This window comes from Aquarana catesbeiana, linkage group LG06, assembly GCF_042186555.1.
Source record: "Aquarana catesbeiana isolate 2022-GZ linkage group LG06, ASM4218655v1, whole genome shotgun sequence".
Taxonomy (NCBI): domain Eukaryota; kingdom Metazoa; phylum Chordata; class Amphibia; order Anura; family Ranidae; genus Aquarana; species Aquarana catesbeiana.
Window position 1 is genome coordinate 399,896,500 of NC_133329.1, and position 17,906 is coordinate 399,914,405.

Here is a 17,906-nt window from a genome sequence, read left to right on the forward strand (position 1 = left end):
TCCCCACATGTCACATTACATAATGCCTGGAATTCAGATAGCGATGCTCTGCCTGGGGTGGCCTCCTGCCTCTGACCTTCTCTTAATTAGTTTGATACCCATCGGCAAGGGAATGCAGTCTTTGTGTCACAGTCATGTTTCTTGGTGAGCTATGACTCTTCCCTTTAACTAAATCTCCGGATATCTCCCAATCCTTCCAGGAAAGACGTCTATAGAAGAGAAGGAAAGATCTGGAAACTCTGCCCTCCTCTCATACGTACCTTTCCCCTGCCCATTCTATCCCTTCCATCTCTCATTCATCCTGTAGGGACCTGTCTTAAAGTATATATCACCGCAACATTTCCTATCCCTCATATGTGGCCATTGTTCCTTGTATTAAAGGTATCCCATTCTCTTTGTATTGCTTCCTTTGTGTGAAATCCCTGGTGATCCTGCCAGCCCCCCCTCTTGTCATGTTTCAAACTGACCACACTAGGCACGAGAGCACATCCTTCCCAGCATGGTCAGTTTTATTTTTTTGCATTCTATTCTGAAACACCACCTGCCTGTACTCATTTAGTCAGACTTGTGCTTACACCCTGAGCCCCCCCCCCCCCCGGATCAGCTCCGCCCTGGGAAGATCAGTGTACTGCTGTGTGACGGAACCATCCAGCACCCAGCTTGGGTGCTTCTGTGAAGATATAGCTTCCTCCAGTCTGGACCCAGGAACCGAGTATTATAGCTGAATATTGCATCCAAGATACTAGAGCAGTGGTTCTCAACCTCATTCCTCAAGTACCCCCAACGGGCCATGTTTTCAGGTTTTCCTTTACTTAGCACAGCTGGTTTGAATCAATGTCAATGACACGGTATTGATAAGAGCTTTTTTATCTAAGGGAAGTTCCCAAAACATGACCCGTCGAGGGTACTTGAGAACTGAGGTTGAGAACCACTGCACTAGACGACACTAGCTTAGCTGCATACTGAAACTCAAACTCTTTATTGTAAATTCATACAGAATATATAGCACACCAGATCAGGTAGGGCCTGATCACGTTACCCTAACAATGCAAACTGTAAACAGGAATATAATTACCATAATCACACTTTCCTGGATTATTATCTCTCCCTCAGTCTAGGGAGGCCCGGAGTGAAAATGAGGAAGGAATGATAAAGGAGGGCCGGGCATGACAGTGTGGAGAAGGAGACACAAGAGGGGTTAATTAGAAATAGGGAATGGGAGTGTCTAGGAAGGGTGGTGGAAGATAGGAACTTGTAAAAGGGGGAGTGGCATTACTTAAGGGGAGAGGTGGAGCCAGGAAGGGGCAGTGGAGAGAAAGAAGACACAGGAGGAGGCAGTTTTATTCACTGCTCCTCCAGAATCAGCATGGAGGACAGGACACCATCCTGGCGAGGCTGAGGGCTGCGACGGCGACGAGAGGAGTGGACTGGCTGAAGAGGCAAGTCGGGGCACTGATATAGGATGAGGAGGGATCGTGGACAGTGGAAGAGACCCATCACGTGCGGAGGTCGCGGCCTCCGGCGTGTTTTTCACCAGGGCCGCCATCGCGGCCTGCTCGGCAGACAGGGAGCCCTCGGGGGGACCGATCAGCGCCCCAGCGAAGCGGACACAGCGACAGGATAACTCAGGGCCCGGGCGGTCTGCACGCCGCAGGCCTACTCCGGGGGGCGGGGCCACGGGCCGTTATGGCGCCGCTTCACCGCCAGAGTTTCACAGGCCTCAGAGTGAGGGTTTAACACATGGGGGTGGCAGAACAGGCAGGGGGGCTAAGGGGGGGAGTAGTGAGGACACAGTGGCCACCGGAGGGGGATTAGAGCGGTCAGCAAGGCTGTGGGTGGGCGGGGCTTAGCCAACAGACTGGCACATGGACAGAAGGATGGCGGTGGTGGTCACAAGCAGGCCGATCGGTGCAGCCAGGGCGACTCCTAGTGGCGGTTCAGGAAGAAGTATAGCGGCAGGAGAGAGTCGGCCCTTATATGATCAGATCTTCACGGCTTCCGGGGCCTCTTCACCCGGGGGGCTGACAACGCCAACTGTCAGGGAGCAGGACGATCGCTCGGAAGGTGAGGTGTCCGACAGCGAAGAACAACAAGTGCCAGCAGGAGAGACCAATCGGAGGCGGTGGGGGCGTGCTCCCAGACAGCCCGGTGAGTCCAGCAATGATTTACCTGTGATTAAGGCATTACATGACTTATTAGGGGTCGTAACAGCGGGTACAGTGGGGATAAAGGGGGGGGGCGCCTGATCAGCAATTGGCGGCTCCAAGGCCGGCCAGTTCTGGATCAGGGGCGCAATTGAAGGATTTATCGAAAGGATTGCAGAATTTGGTGGGTAGATTTGAACTGGGACAGGAACAGCTGCCGCAGGTGGCCCTTGGAAGGGAACGGTAACCGGGGGGGAAAGAGGTGCTATGGCGACTAGGGTAAGGGTGCAGAGGGTGCCGGACCCCTCGGGGGCGGCAGCAGAAGGAGCGGGTCAAGGAAAAAAGGGGGGCTACAGAGGGGGCGGCAACAACGGCCAGAGTGGAGGTGGTGAGTATTGCGGATGCGGCGAAGGGCGAGGTATATGGGTGCTTTGAGGGTCCACTGGGAACACACTTAAAGCAGGAGGTTCGGGATAATATTGTCCAGGGTGAATATGTGGAGATATTTTTCCCTATTGCCGCTGGAAAAATTTAACCTGTGATAGGGTAAAACCGGATAATTCCAAGAAGGGGGGATGAAGAAAAAGGAGGTACAGGCTGATTCCGCGGACATTTACAAATTGTAAATTTGGGGGGTCCTGTAAGTTTAAGCACGAGTGCTTCAAAAAAAAAAAAAAAAAAAAAAAAAAAAAAGGGAGGCGTCACAGCGAGCCTGCACATGAAAGGGACGACGCCGGAAAGGTGAAAAGGAAGCAGCCTTTTCTAAGTAGGTATCCGGACTAGGTAGCGATGAGGCTATTGGTCACGGGGTTTGGGGAAGGTTTTCGTATACCATGTTCATGGGCAGTGGTTCCACCACTGACAAGAAATTAGAAGGTTAGTGGGGGGGAAAAAATTGGCGAAGGAAGTGGCTTTGGGTCGGATGGGGGGCCGTTTGTGGATAATACCTATACAGGATTTAGTTGTTTCACCTTGGGGGGTGGGGCCTAAGAAGGAACCGAACAAGTTCCGACTTATTCATCATTGGTCATTTCCTAAGGGAGTTTGGTGAATGATTTTATCGATCCGGAAGCATGCACTGGGTCTTACACGTCATTCAACGTGGCAGTATGATGGGTGAGGAAGTATAGCAAAAGAGCCATTGATGGCAAGTCGGACATAGAATCCGCCTTCCGCTTGCTTCCGGGGCATCCGGATAGTTTCCGGCCGTTGGGTTGTTATTGGCAAGAACAGTTTTATGCAGACAAATGCTTACCTATGGGTTGCTTCATTTATGGTGCCATGTTTGAAGCATTTAGCTCATTTCGGGAGTGGGTGGTTAGGGATGTGTCGGGCCTAGATTCGGTCATACATTACTGCCTCCGACGTGTGTGCGATTCTGCTATCCACGTTGCAGCACTTCGCGGGCAGGTTTTTTGGAGTGCCTTTAGCAGAGGATAAACAGAAGCCCCGACGACGGAACTCAGTTTGTTGGGGGGATAGTGGTAGATGTGGAAACAGTGGAATGTCGCCTGCCCAGAGGTAAGTTGGAGAACTTATACAAAGTAATTTGAGGGATCCACAGACTGTGGTAAGTCCAGTTGAGGGCTTTGCAGTGGTTACTAGGTAAGTTGACTTTCGCTTGTAGGATAATCCCAATGGGGAGGGTGTTCTGTCGACGGCTGTCGGCAGCAACGGTAGGGGTCAAGGCACCTACATATTTGGTCGGGCTTAATAGGGAACACCGGGAGGACTTGAAGGTATGGTATGAGTTTCTGGAGTCGTACAACGGCAGATCGTTGTGGATGTCGGGCCCGGTGACATGGATTTAACTACAGACGCGGTAGGGGCTAAGGGTTATGGGGCGTTTTTTTCAAGGGCAGTGGAGTGCGGGTCCTTGGCCGCAAGTATGGGTGGAGGCAGGGTTCGCGTAACCTGGTGTTACTGGAACTCTTTCCAGTAGTACCGGCGTTGGAACTTTGGGGGTGAGGCTTGTAGGAATATGAAATTGGGACTGAATTGTGCCAACAGGGGAGTGGTCCAGGTGATCAACCGCATGTCGGCGTCATCACCACCTGTACTAAGGCTATTGCGTAGGTTGGTGTTGAGGTGCTTGGGATTGCACATTTTCTTGTATGCTGGTCACATACCTGGAGTGTATAATACACTGGCTGATGCACGGTCTCGCTTTCAGTGGGACAGATTCAGAGAGTTGACCCCGGGCGCAGAGCAGGAGGGAGTCCCTTACACAGATTGGATGTGGGAGCTGGCATTGGAGTCGCCGCGGGATGGATTCGGCAGTCAGTGAGTGTAGCCACGCGGGCGCATTATACTAAGGTATAGAAGGAGTGGTTGTTAATGGTACAGGAGGCCAGGATTGGTAAGGACAGGGCGGAGGTAAGGTTGTGGGTTTTGTATTTTGTGTCTAGGAACATGGAACGTGGGGGATTGGTCTCTGCCATTGAGCGGAAGATGGCAGGCCTGTCATGATTTTATAACTGATGGGGGAGGAGGACGCAACAAAAGAGTTTGGGTGAAACAGGCTTAAAAAAAAAAAAAAAAAAAAAAAAAGGGGGGGGATTTTCCGGAGGGGTCACATGAAATTGGTTATGAGACGGCCTGTCACGTTTGCCAGTCTGAGGGCCATATGTGGGATGTTGTGTTCAGTATGTATCTCAAGCTATGAGGTCTTACTGTTTTACTGCGGTATCTTCGCTGGCATTTTATGACTAAGGCATAAAGATGGGTCCTATTTATCAAAAATTCCAATTTATGTCGGTGTTCAGCAAATGCCTTTTCAGGGCAGGCTTGGAGGGGGAACAATACGCTTCACACTCCTTCCGCATAGGGGCGGCTACTGAAGCTGCCAGGTGTGGGTAGGATGAGGCGGCGGTGTGGAGGAACGGGAGGTGGGAATCAAGGAGATTCCGCATTTAAAAAAAAAATAAATAAATAAATAAATAAATAAATAAAATACAATTTTAAAGAAAGAGAACAGGGGGAGGTAAACCGGATTTACGGGGTGTTTTAAATGAGGTTGTCAGTATGTGGGGATATGCTGGAGTATTGCTACCTTGGATGTTTTGTCGTCTCATTTCAGATGGAGGTTCCACACGCCTCATTTTCAGATGGAGGTTCCACACGCCTCATTTGGATCCTCGGTCATTTCTATGTGTGCTGGGATTGGGCATTTCGCGGAAAGAAGCTTATTTGCGGTGGTTGGGTACGCCTGTTATGAGGTGGGAGAGAGTAGTTCGGGAAGTGGTATAATATGAAAGTTGGACAGACCTCCCGATGTTTTGGTAATCCATGCAGGGGTTAGTGGTTTGGGGGTACGTCCGGTCAGGGAGCTGATCACAGACATCAAGGCTGATTTTCTGCAGTTAAAGGCTGATTTTCCGGGTACTCTGCGGCTATGGTCGGACATATTTGCCCGGACAGTTTGGAGACGGGCTAGATTAGTGACTAGCATTCAGAAAACACGCATATGCATAAACAAAATGGTGGGGAGGTTGTGGTTAATAATGGAGGTTTAGTCATTGGGCATCTAGAATTAGAGACCAATGTTGGGCTCTATTGGATAAAGGATGGAGTTCATCTTTCAGATGGGGGATTGACCTCTAGTCTGGGCTTGCAGGAAGGGATTCAAAGGGCCCTGTGGGTGTGGAGGTGCCTTCAAGAGTAAGTTGGTCACTCTTTCAGGCTGTGGCGGAGTTGCTTGTTGGTCTCTGACGGTGGCAGTAAGAAGTTGGTAATCCAAAAGGGGTGGGGGGCTCATCGGCAAGATCAGCCCCTCCGGTGTATTCCATCATGGTGGATGGAATAAGGAGATGGTGGCACTGCGGGAAAGGGGGTGTCTCCGAGCGGCTACAGCGGGAGGCCTAACGGTTTTCAAAATGGTACCCGCAGTGCGTGGTGGTATATATATTTTTGGTATACATATTTGGTAAACAAGGTGAGTCGCCGTCAGAGACCAACGGACTGGGGTAAAATGTTATGGTATGGGTTTTATGTTGATTTGATAGTGGAGTTATCTGGTTGGTTTGTCTAATAAAAGCTGTTTTGGCCATTTATACTCCAAAACAAGGTGTGGACTCAATTATTATAAATGGATATTAAAGTGGGTTGGAGTTTAGGTGCATAACAGTTAATTCATGGGGGTCATTTTGACTACACTGGTCAAGGGAGGCCCGGAGTGAAAATGAGGAAGGAATGATAAAGGAGGGCCGGGCATGACAGTGTGGAGAAGGAGACACAAGAGGGGTTAATTAGAAATAGGGAATGGGAGTGTCTAGGAAGGGTGGTGGAAGATAGGAACTTGTAAAAGGGGGAGTGGCATTACTTAAGGGGAGAGGTGGAGCCAGGAAGGGGCAGTGGAGAGAAAGAAGACACAGGAGGAGGCAGTTTTCCCACCCTCCCTCCCTGTATATAGATATATATAAAATCAGAAGTGTATACAATTTATGTTGGGTGTTTGTTGTGATTTTTCTTTTTGTATTCCAGGTGGAAGACGGTCGTCATAACAGCAAATAAGGGGTGTTTACAGAGGGTGGCGGAGTTGCTTGTTGGTCTCTGACGGTGGCAGTAAGAAGTTGGTAATCCAAAAGGGGTGGGGGGCTCATCGGCAAGATCAGCCCCTCCGGTGTATTCCATCATGGTGGATGGAATAAGGAGATGGTGGCACTGCGGGAAAGGGGGTGTCTCCGAGCGGCTACAGCGGGAGGCCTAACGGTTTTCAAAATGGTACCCGCAGTGCGTGGTGGTATATATATTTTTGGTATACATATTTGGTAAACAAGGTGAGTCGCCGTCAGAGACCAACGGACTGGGGTAAAATGTTATGGTATGGGTTTTATGTTGATTTGATAGTGGAGTTATCTGGTTGGTTTGTCTAATAAAAGCTGTTTTGGCCATTTATACTCCAAAACAAGGTGTGGACTCAATTATTATAAATGGATATTAAAGTGGGTTGGAGTTTAGGTGCATAACAGTTAATTCATGGGGGTCATTTTGACTACACTGGTCATGGTTATTGATGTTTGAGGAGATCAGCTGGTGGTGGATTCCCAATATACCATTCTCAAGGTGGGACATTGTGAAAACAACGTGCAAAAAGGGTGGTACCCGAGATGACACCAAAGGCGCATATCATAGATGCTGTTGGTAACTGTGCATTTTGCACACCTTGTGGTGGAGCACTTAAATGAAGAGTATCTGAGGCACACCAGAGAACCCGCTCCAGGTGTCTGTGCCAAAATATCACCTCCCCCCACCAGGTACAGGTGCCGGCTCAGTATGAGAATCACATGTAGGAAAAGAAACAATCCGGATGGGCGCACTCCATGGAAAATCCTTTATTAAGGACATTCCATACAAAATTGGAATAAAAGCAGATTGCTAATGCTTTTCACACCGTAATTACTGGTGCTTAGTCATAGCTTCTATCTGAGTATCTGAGGCACCTTTAGGACCAGGAGCACGGTGATTGGAGTTTTCTTCAGCAAGTTTTGGGGAATAAAAAAAAATAAATTTTTGGGACTGTGTAATATTTATTAACAAATCTTATAATAATATTTTTTCCAGCTTTGGACTCTCAGGTATATTTGGATTGTTTTTTATTCTTTGTTCACATGTAATTCATCACATATGTGTTAGCGCCTTACTTTTCATTGATTTTCATAGGTGGTTTATTCACTTAAAGGGGCAGCTTCACATTTTTTAGCATTTTGTCATTTTTGGTTGGTGCCAGGACTTACTAATATTTTTCACAATGATCCATTATTATAGTGATATGGTATCACTGTATGATGATGGCATTAAAAAATTACCCTTTACATATAGTCTTCTACATGTTTCTCCATCCTTGATTCATCAGAAAGTATATGCAAGGGATACTATTAAACAAAAGAAAAGAAAATATAGCATACTGAAGTTTGTTGCTCACGCAAGTTTAAGGTTTGACATGTTGGGTATCCATTTACTTGGTGCAACCTCGTCTTTTATATTTTACCAAAAAATTCGGTAATTTATTGCCTTTGTGTGCATTAAAATTAACTTTTAGTGTTTTTTTTACCAAAATTTTGCATTTCCTAGACCTTTTGCAGTATTATCGTGTGGCATAAAAAATTGGAACTACCACTATTGTGTGCTCTAGGACAGGGGTTTCCAAACTACGGTCCTCCAGTTGTTCAGGAACTAAAATTCCTATCATGCCTAGTCATCTCTGTGAATGTCAGAGTTTTACAAAGCCTCATGGGCAGGGCCTTTTTTCTCAGAAAATAGGTGCAGGAACTCACCCCCCCCCCCACACACACCCTCCAAACTGCATCAAATAGTGGGTGTGGTCACAAATTTACATCAAACAGTGGAAGGGTCTTAAAGGGGCATTAAATACCAGGGTGCATTACCTACAGATGGCAGAGTACAGGGGAGTTCGGGGGTGTGCTATGTGAAGAGTTCAGGGGTGCGCTGCACACAGAGTGCAGAGTTCAGGGGTGCGCTGCACACAAAGTGCAGAGTTCAGGGGTGCGCGACACACAGAGTGCAGAGTTCAGGGGTGCGCGACACACAGAGTGCAGAGTTCAGGGGTGCGCGACACACAGAGTGCAGAGTTCAGGGGTGCGCGACACACAGAGTGCAGAGTTCAGGGGTGCGCGACACACAGAGTGCAGAGTTCAGGGGTGCGCAACACACAGAGTGCAGAGTTCAGGGGTGCGCGATACACAGAGTGCAGAGTTCAGGGGTGCGCGATACACAGAGTGCAGAGTTCAGGGGTGCGCGACACACAGAGTGCAGAGTTCAGGGCTGCGCGACACACAGGGTGCAGAGTTCAGGGGTGCGCGACACACAGAGTACAGAGTTCAGGGGTGCGCGACACACAGAGTGCAGAGTTCAGGGGTGCGCGACACACAGAGTGCAGAGTTCAGGGGTGCGCGACACACAGAGTGCAGAGTTCAGGGGTGCGCGACACACAGAGTGCAGAGTTCAGGGGTGCGTGACACACAGAGTGCAGGGTTCAGGGGTGCGCGACACACAGAGTGCAGAGTTCAGGGGTGCGCGACACACAGAGTGCAGAGTTCAGCCTTCTTCCACAGCTGCTTACCTCTGCATCCCCAATATATATCTCAATTTCACCCCCCTCCAGCTCTGACCCCTGCATGTAACCCCCCCACCACCACTGCCCCCATTTTCACCCTTCCTGCTTAAAAGCTCCACCATCTTCCACATATCTTGTCTTGCTGTATTAGGCTGAAACACCCAGCTGGCTCTAGTACCTCCCTGCCCATTGTAGGTGGCTCTGCCTCTCTCACTTGCAGAGAGATCATCCAGTGGGGTGGGTCAGGATCTGCACTGCACCCCAGGCACCTGCATCTCCCTTGTCCCCATCCTGCACTCAGTGGGAGCTACGTAGGAGATCAGATCTGTGGGAGTCGTTGGGAGAAAAGCTGTCACTTGTAAACACAGAAACCGGACTTCTGTGATTACAAGTGATAGTGGTGAGCAAAGGCCCTGAGCCACAGGTGGTGGAACTGAGTTCCACCAAGTTCCAGCTGAAAAAAAAGCCCTGCTCATGTAGTTTCACAATAGCTGGAGGGCTGCAGTTTGAAGATCCCTGCTCTGGGCTATCTGCTTTCAGAAAATATATAATGTTTGGGGGGTTTAACGCAATCTTCAGGCCTAAAATTATTTTCTAAACATGTTTGCAAAAAAACGCAAAAACGGCTCTGGCAGCGAAAGAGTTAAAAGGTTCTGTAAGGTTCCCAGAGGCACCGTTATCCTAACTGAGTCTGAGCTGAATAATGAATTCATTTTCACAGGCCTAAGACCACACGTGGAGACTGGGGACCGGCGCGGCGGAGTATGGATCGAAGCACGGTGTCCAGGTAACCTTGGCTTCCTGCAGGCGTCTGCGGCAGGAGAAGTATTGACAGCGGTGAGGAACGGGGAGAGGCTGGAAGGCAGCTGTACCTTCTCTGCGGCTATTGGAAATCTTTATCTTGTGCTTCACATTTCCATCCCTCCGACTCAGGAAGACACTTCTGTTCTGAAGACTTTGCAGCGCAACGATGGACAGCGAGGGATGGAGACTTGGCGCCTTCGATGACCAGAAGTGGCTGGAGAGACAAAGGACAATCCCTTTCATCATTACCTTTGTGTATGAAGAATAACAGGGCCTAATGGAGGCGAGATCTCCGATTACTAAAAACCTACAAAGTTTAGAGGAAAGTTGCCTGTTAAAGGAAGCCTGCACTAAAAGCAGCAGGGGGATGGTATACTTACCCCTCCTCCCTGAAAATGCCATTCACCTGGCTGTCATGGTGGTCCATTGGCTTCAGTACTTTAACCACTTGACCTCCGGAAGGTTTTACCCCCTTCATGACCAGGGCATTTTTTGCTATTCAGCACTGTAGTACTTTACCTGGCAATTGCACGGTTATGCAACACTCTACCCACATTACATTTATATAATTTATCACACAAATAGAACTTTCTTCTTGTTGGTATTTGGTAGATGTGCAATTCGATTAGTTACAAATTTGTTTTCAAGCGAAATTCAGCATATTCGTTCATTTGGAAGCATCTGAATGAACGAAAAACTCTTTTGACGAATGCATCCGAAAACTAATTGTTAAAAAGAACGAAAATCCGAAAGAACGAAGATCCGAAAGAACGAAAAACGATTCAACCTACGAGTTTAACGGATCGATTAGATTTGGACAATTTAATTTTTTCTTTTATAATTCAAATATTAACTATTATTATAGTTTTTTTTATCAGTGGCGTCGCTAGGGGGTGGCTACTGGGGCTATAGTCCCGAATCTGGGGCCCATACCCCTGAGTCTCTAGGGTAGGGGTCGGCAACCCGCGGCTGCACCCTGCCCGCCACCGCTGAATATGGGCACCTGGCCTTCCACTGATGAATACGGGCACCCGGCCTGCCACCGCTGAATGCGGGCACCCGGCCCGCCATCACTGAATACGGTGCACCCGGCCTGCCACAGCTGAATACGGGCACCCGGCCCGCCACCGCTGAATGCGGGCACCCGGTCCGCCACCGCTAAATGTGGGCACCTGGTCCCGCCACCGCTGAATACGGGCACCTGGCCCGCCACTGCTGAATACGGGCACCCGGCCCACCACCGCTGAATGTGGCACCCGGCCCGTGGACATTTTTGCTGCTGTCCTCTTCATTGGACAGTGGCGAGAGGCCAGTATCACAGGGCTGGATGGGGGTGGGAAGTTACATTTACATTAAACAGCAAGTGATTGGTTTCCAGAAGATCCTAGCAACCAATCACCAGCCTGTTAATGTGAAAAGTTAACTTCAGTAGTTCCCTCCCCCATCCAGCCCTGTCATGCCAATCTCTGATGTTCTGCTCGCTGTACATCTGTATAAGGTAGGAGAGTACCTACAGAGTGTGTGTGTGTGTGGGGTGCAGGGGACAGAGGGCACTAAAGTGGGGTGGGGGGTGCAATAGGGTGACCACGTGTCCCGGATTGCCCGGGACAGTCCCGCATTTTGCAGGTCTGTCCTGGGTCCTGGGTACCTTCATTCCGGGACAATACAGTGTCCCGGAATGAAGGTACCCGGGACCTGGTATGGACTGCTTTTTTCTTTATTTTTTTTCAATAGCCGGGTGCCGGCAATTGCAGCCGTGAGTCAATTTAAAGGTGTTTTTTTTTCATATTTGCTGCAGTGGGTTCTACACATGCTACAGATGCGCCACTTTACAGGCAGACTAAGGGGACCCCCCGTGATGTACAAAGTATGCCGCTGTCACTAAGGCTACTTTCACACTGGGCGGGGGGGGGGTGTTAGCAGTAAAGCGCGGCTAATTTTAGCGCCGTTAATGTAATGTAACTTTTTGTCCGCTAGCGGGACACTTTTAACCCCCGCTATCGGCCGAATAAGGGCTTAAAAGCGCCGCTGCCAAAGCGCTTTGCAGGTGCTTCGGCAGCGGTGGAGGAATGGTGTATTCACCACTTCCACACCGCCCTGTTAGATGCTGCTTGCTAGACTTTTTCTAATGTCCTTCAAGCGCACCGCCCCAGTGTGAGAGCACTCGGGCTTTCACACTGGGGCTGCAGGGGAGGCATTTTTCAGGCACTTTAACAGGCACTATTTTTAGCCCAACAGCGCCTGAAAAACGCCTCCAGTGTGAAAGGGGTCTTAGTGACTTAGTTAAAGCAGGTGCACATTTTACACCACCTATATAAACTGGTGACCGCTGTTTGCTTTTGTTTTTCCAAAAATTGGCAACAAAAAGATATCAAAAATCTTTTGTTGGGAGGGGGGGAAGGGGGTGTCCCTGAATGATAGTTTAGAAATGTGGTCACCCTAGGGTGCAGGGGACACTACAGTGTGGTGGGGGGTGCAGGGGACAGAGGACACTACAGTGGAGTGGAGGGTGCAGGGGACACTACAGTGGGGTGGGGGGGGGGTGCAGGGGACAGGGGACACTACAGTGGAGTGGAGGGTGCAGGGGACACTACAGTGGGGTGGGGGGTGCAGGGGACATAGCGCACTACAGTGGTGTGGGGGGGGGGGTGCAGAGGACACAACAGTGGGGTGCAGGGGACAGAGGACACTACAGTGGGGTGGGGGGTGTAGGGGACAGAGGATACTACAGTGGGGTGCGGGGTGTAGGGAACAGAGGACACTACAGTGGGGTGCGGGGTGTAGGGGACAGAGGACACTATAGTGGGGTGTAGGGGACAGAGGACACTATAGTGGGGTGCAGGGGGCTGAGGACACTACAGTGGGGTGGGGGGTGTAGGGGACAGAGAACACTATAGTGGGGTGCAGGGGACAGAGGACACTACAGTGGGGTGCGGGGTGTAGGGGACAGAGGGCACTACAGTGGGGTGCGAGGTGTAGGGGACAGAGGACACTACAGTGGGGTGCGGGGTGTAGGGGACAGAGGACACTACAGTGGGGTGCGAGGTGTAGGGGACAGAGGACACTACAGTGGGGTGCGGGGTGTAGGGGACAGAGGACACTACAGTGGGGTGCGGGGTGTAGGGGACAGAGGACACTACAGTGGGGTGCGGGGTGTAGGGGACAGAGGACACTACAGTGGGGTGCGGGGTGTAGGGGACAGAGGACACTACAGTGGGGTGAGGGGTGTAGGGGACAGAGGACACAACAGTGGGGTGCTGGGTGTAGGGGACAGAGGACACTATAGTGGGGTGAGGGGTGTAGGGGACAGAGGACACTACAGTGGGGTGCGGGGTGTAGGGGACAGAGGACACTACAGTGGGGTGCGGGGTGTAGGGGACAGAGGACACTACAGTGGGGTGAGGGGTGTAGGGGACAGAGAACACTACAGTGGGGTGCGGGGTGTAGGGGACAGAGGACACTACAGTGGGGTGCGGGGTGTAGGGGACAGAGGACACAACAGTGGGGTGCAGGGGACAGAGGACACTACAGTGGGGTGGGGGGTGTAGGGGACAGAGAACACTACAGTGGGGTGCGGGGTGTAGGGGACAGAGGACACTACAGTGGGGTGGGGGGTGTAGGGGACAGAGGACACTACAGTGGGGTGCGGGGTGTAGGGGACAGAGGACACTACAGTGGGATGCGGGGTGTAGGGGACAGAGGACACTACAGTGGGATGCGGGGTGTAGGGGACAGAGGACATAACCGTGGCATGCAGGGGATAGAGGGCACGCTGTATTACTGCCACTGGTCCCCAAAAAGTGTCAATAGTGTCTGAATGTCCACCACAATGTTGCCGTCCTGCTATAAGTCGTTGATCGCCACCATTACATGTTTTATAGCACAAAGAGAAAATGTTTTGTTTTTTATTGTCGGTCTTTTTTTGTTGATAACGCAAAAAAATAAAAACCGCAGAGGTGATCAAACACCACCAAAACAAAAGCTCTATTGTCAGTTAAGGTAACGCAGTGCCGTATCGCAAAAAATTACCTGTCATGAAAGGGGGGTAAATCTTCCGGAGCTGAAGTGGTTAATAAAGTGTATTTTGTCTCCCCCAAAAAATTGCACTGTGCAAATACCGTGTGACATACAAAATTGGAACACCCAACATTTTATTCTCTAGGGCCTCTGCTTTAAAATAAATAATAATAATAACTATATATATTTCTATATATAGATATATATATATAATGTTTTGGGAGTTTTCAGTATTTTTTAGGCAAAAAATACAGATCTGTGAGAAGTGTCAGTAGTTAACAATTGCTGTGAGATAAACACTGCAGTAATAATTCACAAAACAAAATAGTTTTTATTATTTCCCCTTTTACAACAGCAGAGACGGGTTCACACAATATTATTGCTGGCCACAAAGGGGTTAAAGGTTTCCTAGACAACGCCACACTTCCGGTCTGAACGTGCTGTCCTTTTCTAGGCAGGGCTGCCCATAGCACTGCCTGAGCGGCAAATTATAGAGTTCTACAAAGGTTGGAAGAGAAAAAAAAAAAAAAAAACAACACGTAGAAAACATATATCCGTTTATCGGAAGGAGAAAAAAAATAAACAAAAGTTACTCAAGAGTAAAAAAACCGAAAATAATTGTGTTCTTCTGTAAGCAGGCATTTGATAGTCAGCCTTCAGTCGAAGGGCCCCAGTTTGTGAGTATAGGGAGGAGGGGAAGAGGTCACATTGAGGAAGGGGGCAGCCATGATCAGCCGATTGCTCGGACCCCGCTATCAGCAGCTGGCCAAGAACTGGTGAGAGATGAACATTCGCTGTATGTCTTGTCCTGATTATGGTGTGAAGGAATTGACCTCAGTGGGGGGAGGTTTACTGGAGAGTGCAAAGTCTGGTGCAGCCATGCATGGGAGCCAATCAGCTTCTTCAATTATGCTTTGACAATAAAACCTGGAATCTGATTGGTTCCTATGCAGAGCTGCACCAGATTTTGCACTCTCCAGTTTTAGTAAATCTCCTCTCCCCCTGTGTATGAGGGGGATTCACCCTCCATCCCATCCCATCCCATCCTCCCCCCTGAGTAGAGGATGTTCTATGGTGTATTGCAGATTCCATTCATATATTTCATGTCTATTCCCCTCCCCCCCAGGGCCCCCACTCTCTTCACATGGGGATCGGTCGGAGGTGTTGCATTGGTCTGGGCCACAGACTGGAGGCTCTTCCTGGATTATGTTCCATATATTAACGGAAAATTCAAGAAGGATGAATAAATCACCGGATTTTACTTTAAGTGAGTAATATGTATGTGTGACGGGGAGGAAGAGCAACCTCAACCACTTGACCTCTAAGAGGTTTTACCCCCCCCCCCCCCAAACTCTCACCCACCCTCTTCATGACCAGGCCACATTTTACTATTCACCACTTGTGAATCCTCCCCGTGTGTATATGGACTGAGGGGCGGCAGCTCCTACAGGTGAAATTCCGTATTACAATCGCCTATTCTGGGTTTGCGTGGTTCCGGCGGCCGGCTTCTGCTGTGATTGGACACAGCAGGTCCGGCAGACCCCATGTCCGCCAGGACCCACCGATTATTTTCTCTCTGTCTCTCCTGCCTGTGTCTCTGTCTCTCTCTCCCTAGGAGGAGCACATTTAACCCTTTGATCACCCCCAATGTTAACCCCTTCCCAGCCGGTGTCATTAGTACAGTGAATATTTTTTTTTACTACTGATCACTGTATTGGTGTCACTGGTCCCCAAAAGTGTCAGATTTGTCCACCGCAATGTCGCAGTCCTACTAAAAATCACTGATCGCCGCCGTAACAAGTGTAAAAAAAACAATCAATAATATACACTCATTAGGATATGGTGTTTTTTTTTTTTTACCAAAAATATGTAGCAGAATACATATTGGCCTAAACTGATGAAAAATTTATTAATAAAAAAATATATATATTATATTATAATTTTTTTTGATCTTTGTTTTTAGCTCCAAAAAAACAGGTGATCAAATACCACCAAAAGAAAGCTCTATTTGTAGGGGGGGGGGGGACGACACATCAATTGTGTTTGGGTACGACTGCGCAATTGTCAGTTAAAATGATGCAGTGCCATATCACAAAAAAAAAAATTGCCTTGTCATGAAGGGGGGTGGTGAGGGGGGGGGGGGGGGGGTGTAAACCTTCTGGAGCTGAAGTGGTTACCTGGCCATTGGGTCATGCAATGGTTTGTTTACAACCGGCGAAACCAGAAATGAGGAAGAGCCTGATCAGGTCTATAGTCATCTAGCAGAACCACCAGCTGCAATCCCGGGTGGGATGGGGAGTCCACTTGTGTAATAAGCAACCAGCAGCTATTTAGCTGCAAGAATTGCTTTTACAAGAAAGTGCTCTGCTGGCTGTAAAAAAAAAAAAAAAAAAAAAAAAAATCAATACCCGAATGATGCCTGCAGCTGCATCTTTTAAGGGTGTTTTGATGTGTTTGGCCTCTAATGGGCCCCCTATGTGGATAACGTCCTGACCCCCCCCCCCCCCCCCCCCCCCCCCCGCTGCGCCTCTCTCTCTCCAGCCCCGAGTCCTGACCCCCCGTCTCTGTCCTGACCCGTCGCACTGCAAAATGCGCATTTACTGTGCACCTTGTAGTTACACCACCACTCAGCCACCCATGTAAACGTGTTGGGTAATGTAAAAAAATAACAGCTCATACTCACCGATCGCCGGTTGCAGCGATGTATTCTGCTACATGTCTTTGGTAAAAAAAAAAAAAATCCTTTTTAAGTGTATAATAATTGGTTTGTGTGATCACGGACATATGTGTGCAGATGATCATTGGGACATTATGATTTTATAGTTTACATATGTGTGGGGACGCGGTTGGTGATCAGTGTGTAAAAAGCTGTTAAAAAAAAAAAAAAAAAAGCAGCTCATACTCGCTGATCGCTGGCTGCAGCGATCCGCTCTCCTCTCCTCACTGACCACTTCCATGTGAGGAGAGCCGATCGCCTAGCAACTGGCTCTCTATTTACGTCACATGATGGATGTGATCAGACACAGCCATCATGTGATCAGGAGGGCCAATCACAGAGCCCTCCTGCCTATTGGAGATGCGCCGTGTCTGGGTGACACTAATGCATCGGGATCGCTCAGCTTCGCAGGCACGCACGCGATTTCCCCCCCCCTCCTTCTGAAGGACGTTCCTGAACGTCCACTCTGGAGGAGGAAGCGCCCACCCGGTCCTATATGTGCTGTGGGAGGTGGTTAAGGATGGAGAGTAATGACTTTTGGGGATATGTAAAGAGTTTGTATGACTATACTTTTTCTTGAATGGTACTATAGAGGAAAGTGATGGCTGGATTAGGTGTTTAAGATCGGAAAGATTTGGGGTAAAGAGATACCTTGTATTTGTTTTATATTTATAGTGATCTGTTTTTATTTTTCAGCTTGAAGACTATTTTGTAAATTTCATTTGCTCTCCCCGTGTTCTGTGACCCGCTGACGATTATCTTCAGTGAAAATTATGCCTTGAACAGTTTCAAATAAAGTTGGTTTTACTTTAACATCATTTGGTTTGTTACTTTATGGGAATGTTTTTTTTTTTTTTTACATACTTGAGCTGTATGTGGTTACACAGAAAAGGGGGAGGGTTAGAGAAATGTTCTGTGCTACAAATCCTGTCCATTCCAGGGGCTTGAAGGGCATATCCAGGGGAAGAGGAACGGGAACAAGATTGCCTGGATTGGAGCCCCAAGGGTGACACTTCGCTGAAGAGTATCCTAGAGAGACGGGTGGAAACCACTGCTGGTCGACATTGCAGGAAGTTCTGGTGGCCCATCCAGGAGCATGTGTTGGTAGTGCTACCACCATAGGGGCCACTGGTTTCAAATTGTTCTCCCC

At 49.0% G+C, this 17,906-nt stretch overlaps 1 protein-coding gene across 1 annotated transcript; it reads left to right on the top strand.

The window, feature by feature from the left end:
- The first annotated feature begins 14,258 nt into the window (after positions 1 to 14,258).
- On the top strand, positions 14,259 to 17,569 carry UQCR11 (ubiquinol-cytochrome c reductase, complex III subunit XI). Its single transcript, XM_073634433.1, has 3 exons — positions 14,259 to 14,816; positions 15,167 to 15,307; positions 17,453 to 17,569. The coding sequence occupies exons 1-2, from the start codon at positions 14,767 to 14,769 to the stop codon at positions 15,285 to 15,287; spliced, it is 171 nt and encodes a 56-aa protein (XP_073490534.1). The 5' UTR covers positions 14,259 to 14,766; the 3' UTR covers positions 15,288 to 15,307; positions 17,453 to 17,569.
- The last annotated feature ends 337 nt before the right edge of the window (positions 17,570 to 17,906 follow it).